Below are 14734 nucleotides of genomic sequence, written 5' to 3' on the forward strand. Positions count from 1 at the left end.
TACAATATGTCGTTTATGGAGGTGCTCCAGGGCCACAAAAGCCCTTGAAACTCTCAAATGTAGATGCTTCCTTGCATTCCTTGCATATAAAATAAAATAAGGTCATGACCAAATAAAACAAAAAAGCAAATAAAGATAAAACATTAAAAATAAAAGACCAAACATCTTTTGATATGATTGTATCTACCAAGTGGTGCAGCTCAGTTTAGCTTGCCACAGTAAATATTAATGCAGCTTGTGTTTCCATTTAAAATGGGAATAATCAATAAAGTGGTCATTACTAATTCTGTCAATTTTGTTGAATAGATTGATGGTAACAGGAATTCAGAACATTCAGTGAGTCTCCCGAGTTTATGAAAAATATTTGTGAAATTATTATTGAATTAATTGTTTAAAATAAAGAACATTTCACCCAATTTCTGATTTCCACAGATGATTATAGCTGTGTTAGCTGTGTAATTAGCATGATAGCGTACTTTACTTTTCTGGTTGAGAACAAGTTTTTCATTGACCAAATATACGTACATTCAAGTTGCTGATGACTGCAGACTAATCATATTTCTGTATGTAAAAAACAAACAATAAAGATTGATGTCTTCTCATACACACCCACTGACATAATAACATCATTTTTCATTTGGAGTATAATTGAATCAATTTAAATTGCCTTTTTATTGCTCAAATATTAGGTATCATGAGTTTGGGATATGATTAGTTTTTGGGGCTTAATTATCAAGTTGGCAGATGGATTATTTTCCGCTTGGCTTCATGAGCCCAGAGGATAAACAAGATCTTGACACTGCAACCCAAGGAATCAAGTGTTCAGCTTGCATCTGCCTCTGCCTGACTTTCAATGAGTCAACTGCAAGAAAGAAACTTTGCAGTGGAAAACAGGACTTCACTTTAGTCAATGGACAAACAATTACAAGTACAAACAAAGGTGCCAAACCAAATGTGGTTCCTTTTTATGTTATGCGATCCATCAAAAACCCAGCATATCCACTTTAGAATGACTTTAACTCAGCATAGTTCCACACCCCAATAGAAGCATATAGCTACGTTTTTTACGACCCAATTTTCTAACAAGTCATAACTGTGCTGAAGAAAAGCCAATCAATATCACTTTGTTTTAATGAGCAAAGTGTCAACCCTCCTGGATTATTAAAGTAATGTTTAAACAGTTGATTAACAGTATTACATTTCTTTCCACTAATCCGAGTCTGAATTTGTCATTAAATTTGCTGATAAACAATGATGATATAAACAATGTGCTGCTTGATAACGATATGGTTTTTTTATGGCACGTCCCCAAGAAATGTGCCATACAGCTAAGATTAGTACTTACAGAAAGAACATAAACGTCACATTGGGTGGTTGCGTGTACTGTGAAAATAACCGTTTTGTTGATTTAGAGGAGGAACAAATATTAACTAAAACAGACTTGATGGCAAGTGGACAGAGCAGGAAAGGCTGTCCTGAAGCGAATGCTCAGGATGTTTTGACAGGCACAGAGTAAGTCGAGGACCTGCAGAACGCATTTGATGGCTATCGAGCAGTTTCAGAGCATCATTCACAACTGCTTATCATCTACTCTAAAGTCATTTCGGACGGCTGGATCGCAAAGCAGCTGGTAGTGAAATCAGCAAGGATCTGAGAGAATGACGTTGCACCACCAATATTTCACCTTTGGAGATGTGTGTGTGTGTGTGCTTATGTGAACAGGTCAAAGGAGGGTTAGTGGGTGGGAGATGTAGGTTAACATCCATCTTTATCCATCTGATGTAAATAATTCACTCAATGGGGGAAGCCTTTTGCTTTCAAAGTTCTCTATGATTAGTTCATGAGGTTCTCCCGCCTGGAACTAGGACTACATCGCAAAGTTCCAATGTGTTTTTGTCGAGTAGATGTTTGTATATATTTATACTGTCCTCAAATCTCTCCTATGCGCAAATAAGAATTCTTTAAGCCTCGTGTGTGTCCACGTCCATTAGTGTGACATCACCTCCACTGGGATGTTCACACATCCTGAAGGGAAACAACAACAAAATGAACACAACAGAAATATTAAAAGAAACACATTTAACAATGAAAACATTAATAATAATATAATGATAAAAATAATGATAATCATAAATATAATCAAAGTAAAAATAATTAGTTGAGAGGTCAGTGATGCTGAGAATATTCTATATGTATTAGTATTTGTTATTTACAAACATTCAATGGAGTGAAAAAGGTTTTCAGTTAATACCAGATCATCCAGCGGTCCTCGATTTACATCAGTGTTCCGTTACTACGCTGGCAACATAACTCATTTTTGTACAGTACAGTATTTAAGTCTTCACAAAAAGCGTTGCAGTCTTTGACTAACCTATGCTAAAATAATAATAGTAAAGTCATCATGACAGTAATTTTCTATGATTAAGTGAACCATAATAGAAAGTCATCCAATTAAAAAACAGCAAGAATTACCGATGATTTGTAACGTCAACATGCCATAGTTACAGAATATATTCAAATGAATTCTTTTGCGGGCCATTAATGTAAAAAAAATTAAAAATAAAATAAGCGGTAACTGGATACGCCTTTTACTCCACGTCAACATAAATTCTTAAAATGCCATAATTACAGTAAATATTTGTAAAATTAAAAATAGGCCAAGTAATTCCTGACACTGTTTGTCACACGTTGCATGTCGCGAACGCTGTGAACCGAGGACCGCCTTTGCTTATCCTCTTGTAGATGCAGAGGCCTAATTAGCGTTAGGGTTACAGTTTAGTAATAGAATCAAGCTTAGGGTTATGTTTTCAATGACCAACAAATGCAAACTTGCCACACCCTACCTACGGCACTACTACGGGACAATCTAATGCCAAACACAATCTGAAATTCTCACAACTAAGCAACCTATATTACCTCTTCCACGACAGTCGCTTCAGAGGAGCTGTACAAAGATAAGGAAGAAAAGCAACAAGCGTCATTGCAAGTGAGTGATAATGTCAAGTATATTTATGCGTCAACTATTCAGCAAAGGTCAACGTCACTCTAAGCGTGTTTGACAAATTCACAGCGGAGCGGTGTCGCCGTCAAGAGCGTGTTTGTTTAATGGGAAAAAAAGGAACAATTTACTCACAGCCGGGGTGAGGTGACCTTTTAACGTGGTTACCGCGACAAAGACCATCAACGTCACTCTGGTGCAGACACACGGTGGACACACAGCACACAATGCCACTTAACAGTCTTCCCTCATCTACTGCACGACATGTTTTAGTTTTTTTTTTTGGTTCTGCCAATTTGCAGTCCGATACCAGGCACCCGGCTTGAAGGATTAGGAGCGGCTTGACGGTTTCCAGCAGAGGTGGGCACCAGGTGGGCGAAGCGACACCTCTCAAGTTCCAAATCCATGTCAAATGCCACAGAGTAAAAATTCAAAACGACAAAGAACCTCTGACTAACGCAACTCAACTTTATTTGTGGAGCACTTTAAAAACACCCACAGTTGCATACAAAGAGCTATATTAATGGGAAAATAGTTAAAATAATCATACAAACGTAAGAAAACACCCAAACTATGTCGATTGCTATGTTAACTTCTCACGTTAGCCACTGCTGCTGAAAACTAAAGCGTTATAAAGTGAGCATGTGATACGTTTTAACATTTTACATGACATTTGTGGTTGATGTCATTTTACACTTTTAAGGCACACCGTTGCCTGTACAAATGTTAGTTTTGCTTCTGAGAGCACCAAAAATAAGTGATCTTAATTGGAAATGATTTTAGAAGGCGGTGGTATGACAGTATAAAGAGAGAACAAATGCTGCCTCTGGTGGTGTTATCACGTCAAGCACTTCAGTTTGATTCCAGGTGACAACGCACCGATAAAAGTGATTGGTATTTTCCCAACATCCTCCACAGAGTTTTGTCAAGCACTAAACTAAACACTTGCTGGAGCCAAGTGACGCCACCCACACACTCGTCTCTGTAATTGTTTTTACAAAGATTCTGCAAAGACAAAGTGCCGCCTTCGGTGCAAATATGAGGTTTTGCCGTGAAGCGCCAAGCAAACTATTGAGCATTAAATCTTGGTTATAGCTAAATAATTTAGGAGCAGGTGGAGTCGAACTATGACCAAAAACGATTCATATTTGATGATGCTGCATTTTCTTCTGTTTTGGTCTGATGAATGGAACCAAACATTTACCTACATAATACTACCATGCAATATACAATTTGCAAAGCAATATGGATGATTGCATTTTTTGCTATGACATATTTCGATAATGGGAACAAACCAATGACACTTCCGGCCTGTGCTTCCCAAAATGCGGTTGACGCTTTAACGCAAAAAACAATTCCACTGCAGTGTCTGCTCAATATGCAATTAAGGAGCATGTGCTGTGGAAATGAAGTGGAGGCGAGGTAAAGTAATGGCTGACACGTCTGTCAGGAGGAGAACGCGAGGAAGAAAGCAACTCCAGGCAGCTGACACTCTGTGATAAAGGACACGGTGAGACGAGCCAAAAACAACAACTTGCTCCCTGCAACTCTGATGCTAGCTTTGTCATTACTATTCGGTGGAAACAGAGGAGGGGAAAAAAAACAGTTTACAAGTTAACAAGGCGTACAAAAACACATGCTGTCACTAATACTAGATGAGTGAGGGTTGTGAAATGTTAAAAAGTTTAAATGAATGCTATTTGAAGCTCCTACAAATAGTCCAGAGACATTTTTAAGGTGGCCTGTCTCTTTAAAAACAAAGTCAGACCGTAAAGTAACAATCTCAGATTGCATTGGAGATACTATGATGTATGCCTTGCACCTCACGAGGATTTGCATGTACTCTATTATGTAGCAAAGTCAAAGTTGTGGTCCAAGTACTTCTCCGTAAAAAAAAAAAAAAAAAAAATGTCTGCTTACTTTCCAGAGAAGTTATTTCTTCATGGCGGGACATATGTGATGATCAAGTGGGGTTGAGAACAGGTGAGCATCTGCTTGTTGTTTGGCTTGGAGTGAGCAAAGCTTGTAACTATCCCTAAGTAATATAGAACAGATTTGGCTTCTAATGCACCGCCCTTCCCACATTCAGAGTAGAAAATAGAAATTGTTTTGTCTACGCCGATGCTGGGCTGCCAGTCATAAATGGAAGGAGTGAATAATTTCTTCCCCGCAATGACTCACTGGATAACCGAGAACGGCAAACACTGCCGAGAAAATCCTCTGTAATGAACGCAGGGGCTCTGACGTCATCCGTTGGCACCAGGGTCCTCCCCAGGTGACGCTTCATGCCTTCTCTGCTTGTGATCATGAGTTCCTTTTCGGCAATGGCGGTGGGTTGCCGTGGAAACTGCGTGCAACGAGGTAACAGAAGGTGACCGAGTCTACGATCTTCTTCTTTGGGTTCGCCCAATCTCACATGACGAAGGCTCAGGTCTCCGCATAATTAAATATATGATGTTCGTACTTTATTATTGTGATTATAACACACACCTGTGTTCCAAAATCTATTACTATATGCTTTTGTAGTCATTCTGAATACCACCTGCCTGCTTCATCAGCAAATAAGTTGCATTTTCTTTGCCAGCATCTTCTCATTTAGCTGATGATGTCAGTGGAAGGCAAAACAAATACCGGACTCCATCATCAAGTTGGCACCAAACCATGAACAAAGCTACAAAGAAGTAAACCCGAGTGACAGTTCTCAAAAGCCTTTCAGGATGTGTCCTTCACAAGAATATGCCGGAGGAAAATAATATGTAAATAATGCATAGTTTGACTCTATCAGTTCCTTGGACTTCATTAAGTCTCCATCTTTCAACACTTATCTTTAGGCTGTCAATCATTCGTTCGCCTCCAAATACACACACGCGCGCTTGCACACAAGCAGAGATGCTTACCTTAGCATTAGGCAATGACGAGGAGGCGTGGCCAAGACGAGAGACGGGCACGCAATCAATCGATCGATCAATAAACTCTTATCTGGTTGAGTGCTGTCCACAATCACTCAGTACTGCTGCTGCCATTCGCCGGCACGCGCACATTCACACGCACACACACTCCTTGCCATTGGCTCACAAATCTACAGCCCAAAAACAAACAGTCATGCTAAATGACATTGGCACTCATCTTTGCCAACGCTTATCCACATTCAGAGAAGCAGCATGGTGCCAGGTGTGTGTGTGTGTGTGAGTGTGTGTGTGTCTTGGCCACCCTGCATCTTGCACGACAAGGACAAAGCCTCATTTTCATTGCACCTTATTGAGGAGACGGTCACCGGTGCGCCGGAAAAAAGGTTCTGTTGACACCACCCGGATGTCGCCTGGCAGGACTGACATTTACGCAAGTACTTTGAACGCCTCTGCATTATATTTTCGCAGGGGGGTCTCATGATGGACAAACATGACCGAGTGCTTCCTCACACAAATACAGTTGATAGATTCACGTCAAGAATTCAAACCGATTTGATTGCCATTTTGAGGACTTGGCCACACTTAAATATATCCTGCCACAGTAGCCAGAAGCCTTCCCAAACATATCCCAAAGTCGGCCATTTATCGAAGGTGTGAGTGTGAATGGTCAAAGTCTAAAGTCAATTGAGATAGACTCCCCCTTCCTCGCGACTTGCACGAGGACAAGGTCCATATAGAAAATAGATGGCTGGATAGCATAACTTTATCCACTTATGCAGCAAGGCCATTGCAATCGACAAAGCATAGCTGACTTGTCTGTTGGGAGAGCAAGAGAGGGAGGAGGCGGCTGTGCCGAGCATGCTCAGTAGCCCCTCTGGCCTACGGTGACCTTGAGGGTGTCATATCGATCGATTAAGATTGAGGCTGCTCGTGTGCGTCGGGGAGAGAGAAGAGAGGAGGCGTGCAACATCTCCAAACAAGGAGAAAGCCAAAACCTCCGCTAATGATGAATCATTGATGGCGCGTGGACAGCCAAGTATTTTTCACGTCGACTTCAGCATTCACTCTCGCTTCTTCTATATGTCGGGTTGGTCCTGCCACTTCACTTTCTATCACAATTTTGTACTTAGACTCAGGCACAACTCGCAAGCACGCGTGATATTCTCGACAGGCATAAAGGAACCATCCACATGTGTTAGGAACGGAGCATATCTTGAGAAGGAACCTGCTACCAAATGTTGCCCATTTGTTATTGATGAGAGAGGAGCACAATAATGTGGCACTTATGAATAATGTAAACATCAGCGATAGTCGCGGAATGGTTCACACACACGCACACACTTGATCATACACATCTGTTTAGAACGCACGCCGCACAGCGCGACACGCTCACTTGACCGATTTCCAACTTCACTGCTGTTATAGCCGATGTGCTTGTACATATGTGTGTTTTTGTGTTTGTATGAACACAACGCAGGTTGTGTAGGTTACGTAATAATGCTCAATTTTGATTGTAACTTTCATAGTAGCCTTCGGAGTGCGCGACCACATTGCAGGAGTGTTCATAATTTCGGTCATTTCAAAAGCACGGCAATAAAATGATGTCGCACGACAACTCGTGAGATGACCTGTGGCACGAACGGGTCAAAATCACAGCTGTGCATCAGCTCAAGTGTCTCATTAAGCTCAAATGACTGATGAATAGAAAATAAAACTGCTGTAATGGGGCTGAATATTATTCTTAAGTGTTTTTTTACCCTTACATTTTAAAGGCCCGTTAGAAGTTTACTTATTCAAATTTTTGTCATAAATAAAGTTATATATGACAAGAGAATCAACAAGATGTATGAGTGACAGGGTTGGGAACCAAAGACTTAGCATATACAATTCTCGATGGGATATCTTCATTACTGTTCATTTATCGGGTGATTTACTATTAGCTTAATTTCATTATATGAGTAGCTAAAGAACAGGTAGAGACCGCATTTCAAGGAAAGTGCTGCAAAACTGTACGGGGTTGGTGTCCTCAAGAATCACACAAACTGTGATTGTGTAAGTTGAGGTGCTGCTCAATCAAAATGAGTTATCCTCCCCGAGAAGTTAGGCTTACGATATCTTTCTATTACAATCCTTTTCTCCTGTGCTGCGGCTCTAAAGAACCTTCATCAGATTTGATTTACTTGCAGACTTCCCTGCTGACTTCTACAGCGAGCTTTTAGCAATGGTAACACTTTCTCGGTTTATGTAGTGTATTAAAAAGGAGAAAGAACACTATAAATGTTACAAAACCTTTAACACTGTATTGTATCTTGTTAAATTAGTATATAATCACCGAAAATCAATTTCTTGTGCTTGCGTGCAACATATCCTGGGGGCTATGACATCACAACATCCTCAAGCGAACCTCTTTCTCCTCACAAGAAGGCATCACAGAGGCAGCGTTAAGGTTTTTAAGAGACCTATTCATTCCGAATGACCGCATTTGTAACCCCTCCCCGGTGAAAGAAGAACACTAAAAAGTACACAAACGCAGACAGAGCTTATGGCCCATCTGTCACGAGATCGCCCACCTCTCCCCCCGGGGGCTACGAATCAATCTGGACCAAAATATTGCGGTTCAACTGTCATAACTGAGACTCAAGCACAGACTATTTATTTGAAAAAGTGTTGAGGGGTTACATAGTGTTTCAAGCCTTTATTGTATATTTAGGTCTAAAAGTTCATGTGGAATACACGACACATGCGTGTTATGTGGAACGATTATGGTTAGTTGACAAAGAATGAGAAAGCCAAGCTAAGATATTAGCCAAATCTACACACTACGTCACATTAGAAGAAAGCAAACCATCATTGCGAGCCACTGGCAAAAGTTCTGTTAAGTTGAGAGGAAGGAAATAAGAAAAGGGCTTCTCAGTGGCTACCACCATGTGGACTGGATGGATTCATGAACGCTTTGATTTTTAGGATTTGCATTGTGTTACTCCAATGACACCAGCAACACTCAAAAACAATGGTGCCAATTAGTACCATGGAACCTCTGAGCCTGGAAACTCAATTTTCTTCAACAATGCAAGTAGAAATATTCAGTTTCTCGTTGCAGAATTCATGAATTTTTTGTTCTCATGCAAAAAAATTAACCCCCGCCTCAAACTTAAAATTGACCCATAACAGACTGCACCTTACCAAAACTACAGAACCCAATGCAAAGTACTCACCAAAATGTAAAATACATAACACAATATAATAAGACAATAACGATAATCCAGACAAGGTCCCAAATTGAACAACTTCTGGACTGACCCGCTTTACAATAAATAGAACTTTGGTGTCCCTCTGCAGGAGAGCTGCTACATTGCGTCTTCATGAAGCCATCCACTCTACCCATCAAAGCATTCTTCTCGTAGAATCCGCAAAACAGAATGAACATGCGCAGTCTTACCTTTGATGCCAAACTTGGAGTTGCCGCCAAACTTGAGGATGGCCAACATGATCAGGAAACCGAAGAAGGCCACAGCGGCGATGCCCACCACCACATACACCTGCGAGTAGGGCGGAGCTTAGCAGATATGTCAAGCAGACAGATCAAATGAAACATGATTGAAGACTTACAGCGACTCTGTCCTCTGGTGGGTCTGAAGTGGGTCCATCTGTTGGTGAAGAAAAAAAAAAAAACTGTCAAGCAAAGTGACCGTATGACTTTGTTGCTCCTCTTTTAGAAAACATACAAAGGGTAGCACGAAAAACATATTTGTAGCAGTACCTATGGGGAAGTCTGCAGCCAAGAGAAGGTGATGTTAAGAAGCAGCAAGAGAGAGAAAGGAAAAACAAATTAGACGGCAAAAAAATAACTCAACATATTTCAACACGATTTTCCTTAACATGCAGCTTTCAAATGATGTCATCTATTTGAGTGCCGGAATGTTTATTTGACTATCTGGATGCCAGAATTACGTTTATTGAAACACAACAATGGCACACATGAAGCATGCAAAGACGAGAAAAAATTCATAAAAATAAACATGAGCCAAAATGAGGAGGAAAGACACACTAGCGTCCACTGTCAAAATATGCAACGCACCATTGCGGCAAAAAAATCACAAAGGAACCACACCGAAGAGAAAAAGAAATACGTACAAAAATAATCCAGTAAATTGCACTACTACGAAAATAAAGTCATACTTTCAATGAGCGAATGTCAAAATTGTCAACTCAACAGTCTGAGGTTGCCCTTAAATGCTCTTTTTTGAAGGTTCACTTGTAAATTACATAACATTTAAAAAGACATCATTGATCAAATTTATTTATTTATTTCCCTATTCTTTTCCCTTGTGAAGTTATATAACTTTATTCTCTCAAGATTTCATTATTTATTTATCCTATTAAGAGTTTATTGTCTTTTTTTTCAAAATGATCCACTATTTCTCTTTTCCCTTATAAACGTGCAGGCCGTATTTTCAGAAAATGACAGCATGGAATGAAAATAAGTCATTATTATAATGTCTTGTAATGTAATTATGGACCCATAAACTTTCTTATTAATACTTAATGCAGAATTACTTTTTGTTCTTCTATTCAGCACAATTACATGGTCATCATTTCATTGAAGAAAACGTTTGTTGATTCTACTCACCGTAGTAGTATGAATCTTTGTCAGTTCCTGCACACACACAAAAAAAATTCAAAATAATGACTTATAATAGGTTATCGAATATACAAAGGGAAGGCTTTTGAATTCCAACCTGCCAAGTGTGGGTCCTCACTGTCCCAGGGTTTGCGCATGAAGTGGGCCTCGACCCGCTTCCGGTCGGTTCCGAAGTCGTTCTTGGCCACCAGCGTGTAGAGGCCGTTGTTGAGGTGCGTGGGGCTGTCCAGCTGCAGACAGCCGTGATACTCGCGCTCCGTTTCTTCATAAATCATGGTCCGGATGAATCTGTCCTCAGTCACTGCCTTGTCGTTCAGAAACCATTCCATGCGAGGTGCTGGGTTTCCTGGGAAAGACAGATTCAGGTTTTCATTCCAAAAATCCTTCAGTCAGGAATACGCTTTACTTGTTGGCTAACGAAAAACTCTCGCTATCGCATTTCATACATTTCTCCAAAACATCTTTGGAAAAATTGGCCCTAATGTAAATGGACTTTAAAAGAATATCGTACCTGCAACACTAAAGGGGATGCACCAGTGGTGGTCTGAGATTGCGTCGCTCAGCTTGGTGATATTCGGAGGAACTGAGGAGATTAGCAACAGCGGACACGAATGAGAAAGTTAACACTATTAAAGGAAGGTCTGTCTAGTCTGGAGCTCCATGAAAGGATTTCATCTAATTGGATTTTAAAAACAAAAAAAGGGCAAACGTACATTGTATGTCCAATAGCATGGAGGATTCTTTCTCTCCGACGATGTTCTCTGCCGTGCAGCTGATCTTACTGTTATGGTCCAACGATGACACGTTGGACAACCGTAGTACGGAGATCTGACCTGACGTCACTATCTGTGGACGGAATGAAGCGTGACCGTATTTTAGTCGGAATCGGTGCACTCAATGGCCTTTTCCGTGTCGAATTTTTTTCATCTGACCTTGAATATATTGCTGCTGACTATTCACATTGACTTTTATTTCTAATCTAAAACATGTTCCTACTCATCAGCCTGATTTTCTATAGCATCATTTCTGCCTCTTAATATTAAGCCATCTTCAATTATGCTCAGACAGCACCCCAAATGCAAATAATATCAGTCTGTCAGACCAGCTGAAGTGCTAAAAATATAGACTTAATCCTCCAAAAAGACATTGGTAATTATTCCCACAATAGCGCCATTCATTTCCTAAAACTGAAACTATCAGTTTGATTTACTGATGATGACTCCGGGCAATGATGCGACGTTGCGCTCGTTTTTATGACTTGTGAGCTATGTAAGTGCGTCAGTTGCTGTATGTGTGTGAATGGGGGGTTGTGTGTGCCTCGACCTCATAGTTTGTGACCAGCGACATGTTCCAGATGAGGTCTGGCGAGGGCACTCCAGAGGTGGCGCAGGACAGCTGCATGTTCTCACCCTCCCTGACGGTCAAATTGGATGCCGTCAGTGTTGCCATGGGAAGCTCTGAGGAAAATGAGATATAGCAAACAATGGAAACGGCGACTTTTATTTTTTTCTTACAGAAACACTTTACATGTAAACATACCAAGGGAGTCAAAAAAAAAAGTCTGCATGCATGATGAATTTGACTCATCTGACAAAAGAAGACGTGTGACATTTGACCTATAGCAAGCATTTTATCACTCCCTGTAATCGGGCTAAAGTCCAAACAAGGCACAATAAAAAAAATCAAGTCACACATCCAATAAAAGCAGACTCTCTGAATTTGTAATCTTTGTGTCTATATGCACTCAAATGTTGGTGTAACAACTGCAAAACCTGCGCTTCAAGATTTAAAAATGTCATCAATCTATATAATATGAATGCATTTACAGCACAAGAAGTACTACAGTAGTAATTATCCTCTAAAGTATTTTAATTGCTGCCATATCAAGGGTTCCATTGTAAAAGGGCTGTTACCAAGCTGCTTGTCAATGTCTCGATCCTAATCAGGCAATGAAAGTTATGTCCGCCTTGTGCATTAGTTATTTAGGACCACATAAAAATGAACAGAAAGTCCTCACAGGCCCTAAAGCCAGTCAAACAGAGGGGATGGCGTGGCGCTGACAGCAAGTGCGCATTAAACCGGACAGATTTCTTATCAAGTCCTTTTGTCCGTCAGGCTGTCACCACGGCAACCCACTTATCACCACGGCAACCCGTTCAATCAAAGCCAGACAGTAAAAGACAATCGTTTCTGTAGTGCCAGCTGCCGTGTTAGAAGCACATATCTTAACAGCCATCCTAAAAAAAAATAAAAAACACGCTTTGTCCAATTAAAGTGTCCATACGCCTAAACATGAGGCCCGATTGCAGCTTGAAGAACCCGGGGAGGATTCTGCTGGGAAATTATTTCCACGCTTGGCTTTTTGAGGTGAAACCAGCCGTGACATTTGGTGATTGTAATCCCTGCTTTGCGAAACGATCAGAAGGAAAAGGGCTAATTAACATGCCGCTGCAGCGTGCAAATATTTTGTGTGCGTCTCCGTTTTGGCTCAGTTACAGTCCACCTGCAAGCCTGCATGTAAACATCTGGAAAGTCCCGGTGGAGGTCTAATTCGCAAGACACACTTCAAAAAACACAAGGAAAAAACACTTTGTCTTTTCTGTTTTCAATTTTTTAGATGATTTTCTCTTGTCTGTTTCAAAGTGTAAATACAAGCACTAAACAGAGTGAGCCATATGTGTGAGATCAGTGCAGGCCTGAGGGCATGCTCGCCGCTCGGTCACTGACAAGTGGACAGACGGACAGCAGAACACGAGCAGACAGACAAACACCCTGACAAAGCAGAGGCTAACTGTCCATCTGGACCTTTTCAAGTCTTTTCTGTAACCCTGACCACTCTGTGTCCACTTCCTCGTGTGTCACTCCGCCAAAGAGTGGTGGGCTTCCCCCTATGCCAAAAATAAACTCCGCTAATGGACAGGGGGTGGGGGGAGCGGATCAATAGAAATTATAAACGACACCGTTAACTTCCCGCAGGCAATGTTTGTGTTCTCTGCTTCCTGACTGCTCACTGGCCACGTTGCTCATTGCACCATTAAAAGTCTCTTACAGGGACAAAAATCTCAATAATTTTTAAAATAGTGGTGGTGTAGCAGCAGCTTCTGACTGGCCCTCACAGACTCAAAATGAAACCTAAAATTGCTTTGATTTTATTTTGAAAGTTGTGCTTTTATTTTGTGCATGCGTACAAGCAGGATTTGCATAATTTGTGTCTGAAGGCTTTCCAACTTTGCAACATTTTATTATATTTAGCGACTTTTCCGACCGCTCTGGCAACTGTTTTTCCAAAAGAGACAAAAATGACAACAGAGTTTCTTATAATAGTAACATTCATTAATTTCTTATATTAGTAATTCCCTACGGAAATCTCCAGTTTCATAGACCATGTGTATTGAGTCCTCACTGTATACATATATAAATATTGTTTTATTCTAAATATGGCTTTGGCAGACGGATGGATGATAATAATAATAATAATAATAAGCTTTTATAGGTCAAACATAAAACCAGAAAAATGAAAATATCTCAAAACCTTTATGTGCTCGTAAAAGAAGACAATTTTGAAATAAGCATCCAAAATATCATTAGAGACACATTAAACCAGCTCGGATTAAAATTTACTGTCGACCAGTGTTATTTTTATTTCCATTAATTCCCATGGGAACAATATTTTTTTTTCAAATGCAAACTAAATACCTCAGTGGGTCTTACGAGATCCGGATGTAATAGGACCTTGTTTATAAACAGTGTTTAAAATAGAGCGATTCATGAAAAATTCATAGTGTGGTATAAAACAGGCAAAGAAACATTATGTCAGTTAATTGCAGATGTTTATATACTGCACCATGATAAGCTCACAAGGAGGCCTTGTTGTCTGTGGCGGGCTGGCGTGGTGCTTAAGTTGACGTTACACTCGTTGGTATCGTAAATAATGCGCTTCGCTGCAGGCCCTCTTTTTTGTGTTTTATCAGTGTTCATCTAAACGTTGTGGGTATTTTATTTTTAGGTCTTAAATATTTTCCATTGTATGAATAACATATTCCTTCAGGGAATGTTCATCTTTGCATCCCTGCAATGCATTCATCTAAATCCAAAATTTGGAAATTTTGATGCCCTAATTTGTAATTGATTAATTGAAGATAAACTTGGACACAAATTTTCATCTTTTGTCTGGGAGGCAAATAG

The 14734-nt window shown here is 40.3% G+C and overlaps 1 protein-coding gene across 5 annotated transcripts in view; it reads right to left on the minus strand.

The window, feature by feature from the left end:
- Positions 1-14734, minus strand: part of ntrk2a (neurotrophic tyrosine kinase, receptor, type 2a) — a 55623-nt gene that overhangs the window by 34255 nt on the left and 6634 nt on the right. For 4 of the 5 annotated variants that reach the window (XM_049762645.2, XM_068650181.1, XM_049762643.2 and 1 more), the window contains 8 exons: positions 11873-12006; positions 11263-11395; positions 11061-11132; positions 10647-10895; positions 10538-10564; positions 9668-9679; positions 9517-9554; positions 9347-9446 (listed from right to left, as the gene is read on the minus strand). In XM_049762645.2, coding sequence (XP_049618602.1) covers positions 9347-9446; positions 9517-9554; positions 9668-9679; positions 10538-10564; positions 10647-10895; positions 11061-11132; positions 11263-11395; positions 11873-12006 — 765 coding nt within the window. The remainder of the gene's footprint in view (positions 1-9346; positions 9447-9516; positions 9555-9667; positions 9680-10537; positions 10565-10646; positions 10896-11060; positions 11133-11262; positions 11396-11872; positions 12007-14734) is intronic. The other variant, XM_049762644.2, reaches the window with a different exon arrangement.

Source organism: Syngnathus scovelli, chromosome 3, assembly GCF_024217435.2.
Source record: "Syngnathus scovelli strain Florida chromosome 3, RoL_Ssco_1.2, whole genome shotgun sequence".
NCBI lineage: Eukaryota > Metazoa > Chordata > Actinopteri > Syngnathiformes > Syngnathidae > Syngnathus > Syngnathus scovelli.